This window comes from Engraulis encrasicolus, chromosome 21 (genome assembly GCF_034702125.1).
Source record: "Engraulis encrasicolus isolate BLACKSEA-1 chromosome 21, IST_EnEncr_1.0, whole genome shotgun sequence".
NCBI lineage: Eukaryota > Metazoa > Chordata > Actinopteri > Clupeiformes > Engraulidae > Engraulis > Engraulis encrasicolus.
In genome coordinates, this window is record NC_085877.1 from 49,087,920 (window position 1) to 49,092,919 (window position 5,000).

General features: G+C 44.2%; 2 protein-coding genes across 2 annotated transcripts in view; both read left to right on the top strand.

Moving 5' to 3' along the window:
- LOC134437454 (neurexin-2-like) overlaps positions 1–5,000 on the top strand; it is a 690,433-nt gene that overhangs the window by 206,145 nt on the left and 479,288 nt on the right. The gene's annotated exons all lie outside the window — the stretch shown is intronic.
- LOC134437266 (piggyBac transposable element-derived protein 4-like) overlaps positions 3,890–5,000 on the top strand; it is a 1,190-nt gene continuing 79 nt past the window's right edge. The window contains exons 1-2 of the mRNA XM_063186756.1: positions 3,890–4,517; positions 4,630–5,000. The exon at positions 4,630–5,000 is cut by the window's right edge and continues 79 nt beyond it. Coding sequence (XP_063042826.1) covers positions 3,964–4,517; positions 4,630–5,000 — 925 coding nt within the window. The 5' untranslated portion in view covers positions 3,890–3,963. The remainder of the gene's footprint in view (positions 4,518–4,629) is intronic.

Here is a 5,000-nt window from a genome sequence, read left to right on the forward strand (position 1 = left end):
ACACCCCCCTGTCAATCCCCATGTGCTCTGATAGCCCCAACCCCCCTGTCACTCTACGTCTGCTGTGTTTACCCTACCTGAAAGGGGCGTGTTGTCACCTCTGAATAGCCACTCAAGCACTGGTACTTTACATGTGAATAGCTATAGGTGTGGCTGCTACAGGCAGAGAGTACAGAATATGCGAAGATTTCTTTTCACTTTCTTTAAATTGGGCCAGCTATATAATTTATTTAATATATATATATTTGAAATCTGGAAGGTCTGAGGTTTCTAATGGTGTAACTTATGTGTTTCAATGACGAAAACTCACAGAGTTACAGATTTGTTTTTAGAGACATGTCAAATTGCCCTCTCAAGGGCACTTAGACCTCAATGGGTTAAGTGTGTTGAATATGTAGAAAGCAATGCAATACTGATAATCCTATGCAAAGTTTCCATGACTTCATTCATTCATTGCCAACCGTCAATTAATTAAATATGGGACCATTTATTTTGGCAGGGGGTCTGTGGGTTTTCCCCCAGAAAATTGTGTAGTTCTTAGATTTAATTTCCTGCATTTTCACGCATTCTATCATCCCATTTCCAGTTTCTGCTTAATAGGAACCAATACAAATCCAATTATATTTATTATTTAATTACAACCAATACCAATACAATACGAATAAGAAGTATTAACATTTTATCTCTATATATGAGGTCTATAATATATGAGCTTTATCAAATGCCTGTTACAGTACAAATTCACCATTTATAATAGAAGTGTGATGTGCACTTTACCACATATATACAGAATAACAGAGGGACCATTGGGTTGATGTCATGCAGGTCTCGATTTTGCCCCGAGGGGCGTAATTGCGCATTTCGGTTATTTCATTGAAAAAAAAAAAAAAAAAACGTTAAAAAAAAAAAAATGAAAAAATAAAATAAAATATATATATACTGTATATATATATAATTATTTTTTTTACATCCGGGCCGGATGGAACCCTCTGGCGGGCCGGATGCGGATACGTTTGACACCCCTGGTATAGATGTTTACAGTTAGTTGAAATATTTGAAAAAAGTAAAGGTGTTCCAAACTGCCTGAAAGCCTCTGAGAGGCCCTAGACTCCAGAGGGTTAATAAAACGAATTGGTGCAAGATAAGAAAAAAAGCCTACAAATCACTAAAACAAAGCAGAATAACATTTAAATCACCTTGGAAATGTTTCAAAAGGATGTCTAAAAGGTATTAATCACAAAATATGCAAATCAGATTTTTAATCAATGTATTATTACCTTTTTTGTGTAGGCGGTCAATTTTGACCGTTAACACCATGAACGTAACCATGTTTCTAACACAACCAGAGGGTTAAGATTTTTGTCTCATATACAGTTTTAACCCCTTAAGCCGCACTGTGCCGCTCACGGCACGATGCCGCCATTTTGTTTTAAAAAAAATAAAGAATTTGTTGTCCTATAGACTGTACACAAGCTTATAATGGTCATACCACACACCGTTCGAAAGCTGAGAACGTCAGCTTTCATATGAACCCATCCTCAAAGATCAACACTCTCCACACAGCTAACAGTGGGCTAATCTTCTCTGTGTGTGATGTCATCAAAATTGCAACCGAAAACGGGGTGTACTTACCTTTGAAAATTTCTCAATATTCCCAACGAATGTTTTATGGTCCAAGATTTCTTCTCTGAGTCATCCAGTGTCCACAATGTTGGAATATCCAGGCCATTTACTTCAAATCCTTGTGTTTTTGTGATAATCCCAATGTTTCTTGGCTTCCTGCATACGTTGTGTAATTGTATTTCTTCACTACAAGCGTCTTTGAAGACGAAGGAATCCACTCCACCGCACGAAATGCGCAAAACAGTGCCTGAATGATGTTCTCGAAGGTCTTAGCTTTTGATTGACACCACCCACGAGCCAATCGGATCCTCCTATGGAAAGTTACAGGCGATTGAAGACCAATAGGGCACTGCTATTCAAATCTGACCTCCCGTCTTTACCTCGCCATTGGCGTAGGACAGTGAGAGTTTCGGGTTTCATGAGTCACTGAATATTATAGTTGAGATTCATAGCTTTCAAACGAGCTATCACTCGACTGCCTTGGACTTACAGAGAACCACCCACTTGCTGTTTTCGATGTTTGCGTAATTGCTCGCGTAAAAAGCAAGCTGTATAGTTTTGAGAGGACGCACGGTTACGCGAGAGAACAGTAGACTTTACACAGACTTCGGAAGACAGCACGGGACATACAGTTTGCGTACAGTCTTACAGACAGTCTACTGCATGCAAAATGTCTGGTAAGAAGGCAACGAGCAAGAAGAAGAATGTTGCTGGCCCAACTAAGATGACTGCTCAACAGGCAGCCGAATGGATTTTACAATCCAGCGACGAAGAGTCTGACGCAGGGAGCATGTCATCGGTTGACTCTGTGGCATTTTTGGAAGGACTCGATCCAGCCTTGGAGATGTAAGTGTTGTTTCTAAACTTTCACTGAATGTAAACAGATGTCACATATTCATTTACACTACTGGATTGTACTTAGTGCTAGTTGCATAGTGCGTTTTGGACCGCATTCGAGATGTTGCAGTGTTGCAATGTTGCAATGTAAATACAGCGATTGTTCATCCACTACGGCTGCAAATGCTTTCTAATTGTATTCATTCTGCATGTAACCTATAGTGTATGCTATGATTATCTGTTTGTGTGTGAAGGCAATGGATGAATGGGGGCATTTGTCTGTACTATGTATTTCTCTTTCTGGGTGAACATTGTGCTGTTGCCATGTTGCAATTTGCATTACGAATATGTTTAGCTGTTTTCATCCATAATGCCTAATGTAAATGCTTTGAATTGTGCTTATGTTGTATTTATACTACCTGTTGCCTAGTGTGTGTGTGTGTGTTTGGTTCACAGCTGATACAAAGTGTATGCAATGGGGGAAGGGGCCATTGAAAGTCTCTCACCTTTTAGTGACCGAGTGCGATAGGGGGGAGGGGTGTGTGTGTGTGTGTGTGTGTGTGTGTGTGTGTGTGTGTGTGTGTGTGTGTGTGTGTGTGAGAGAGAGAGAGAGAGGGAGAGAGAGGGAGGGAGAGAGAGATGCATCAAATTGAATGTTACATGAAATAATAATTTGCAATTATATTGTGTTTTTTTCCACATAGATCCTCTGATGCAGACTGGCTCCCTGAACAGGAGGAGGAGGAGGGGGAGGAGGAGGAGAGCCAGGTGGAGAAAGAGGGGCAGAGAGTTGGTGAGGAGGAAGGAGACGATCAACCATCAGCCTCTTCGCCGGCTACCACCAGAGCAAGGAAGAGGAAAGCAGCGCAGCCATCCAGCGCCACACCTGCCACCAAGAGAGGCAGAGGAAGAGGGAGAGGAAGAGGAAGAGGAAGAGGACAGGGAAGGCGACAGGAGCCAGAGGGAAATGGTCAGCCATGGCAGGGGATGGACGTGGATGACATCATACCACCACAACCATCATTCAACCCTGCTCGCGCTCCAGGGCCCCAGGTCGTGGGGGGGGTGCAATACACCATACTGCAACTCTTCATGCTCTTCATGACAAGAAACACCCTACAGACAATAGTAAATCACTCTAACATATATGGACAAAGGAACCACCCTCATAGATGGCATCAGATGTCCCTGGAGGATCTGCTTTCATATATTGGTATGGTGATTTACATGGGCCTAGTTGGGGCCAAGTCTGTAAGGGACTACTGGGCGAAGAACGAACTTTACAATTTCCCCTTCCCCACATCTATGTTGTCCGGGAGAAGATTTGCAGCTGTCTCCAGCATGCTGCATATTAGCCACCCAGACAGTGATGCAGAGAATGACAGGAGGAGGGGAACACAGGCCTACGATCGTCTGAGCAAGATCCGCCCTCTCTATGACGAGATTAGGACCGCGTGTAAAGCTCACTACCATCCCCAACAACACATTGCAGTGGATGAAAGGATGGTGAAATCAAAAGCCCGCTCCATCCTCCGCCAGTATATGAAAGACAAGCCCACTAAGTGGGGGTATAAACTTTTTGTGCTGGCAGATTCATCAAACGGATACACATGGGACTTTTTTGTATATGAGGGGAGAAACATGGCACTTCAAAAGGGGCTCAGCTATGATTCAGTCATGAATCTCGTGGACACGCGTGTGCTTGGCCAGGGCTATAAGCTCTATGTGGACAACTTCTATACTAGCCCTACCCTGTTCAAGGACCTCCTGGCCGAGAAGGTATGGGCTTGTGGAACAATTAGAGAACAGCGAATAGGCTACCCGAGAAGACGTCCAGGAGCTCTCACCTCTCAGTCACCACGTGGTACCATCCGCTGGATAAGAGATGATCCCGTTCTTTTTGTCCAGTGGAAGGACACGAGGGACGTCCGCTTGTGCTCCACAATGCACACAGCCCACAACCCACAGACCACCGTTCAGAGGAGGGTCAGAGGGACAGATGGCCGGTGGCAGCTGAAGTCCATCCCTGCCCCACCAGCTGTCACTGATTATAACAAGTAAGTACTTGAGATACATTATTTTATTTTGTCTTCAAGGGTATGTAACAATCCACCAATGATTGTAATGCTATGTGCTAAACAAAACTTTTGTAATCTTTTATTTTCACAGACATATGGGGGGAGTGGACCTCTCTGATGCCATGATCGGGTTTTACAACACCGTTCACAAGACCAGGAAGTGGCACAGGACGTTCTTCTATCACTTTCTGGACATTGCCATCGTGAACGCCTTTGTACTTCATTCCTGTATGGCAGCAGAGAGGCATGAGACCCCCCTTACACAGAAGGCGTTCCGGGAGGCCCTGGTGTTGGAGCTGAAGGCAGCGGGGTCACCTTCAACTGGCCCTCCTCCATCACCTGCTCCAGCTCCCCAAGGTGCACATCACAAACTGAGGCACTACACGGAAGATGGCACAGCAGGGAGGCGGAGGTGTGTGAACTGTTCCCTGAAGAGCACCACAGAGTGCACTTCATGCCAGG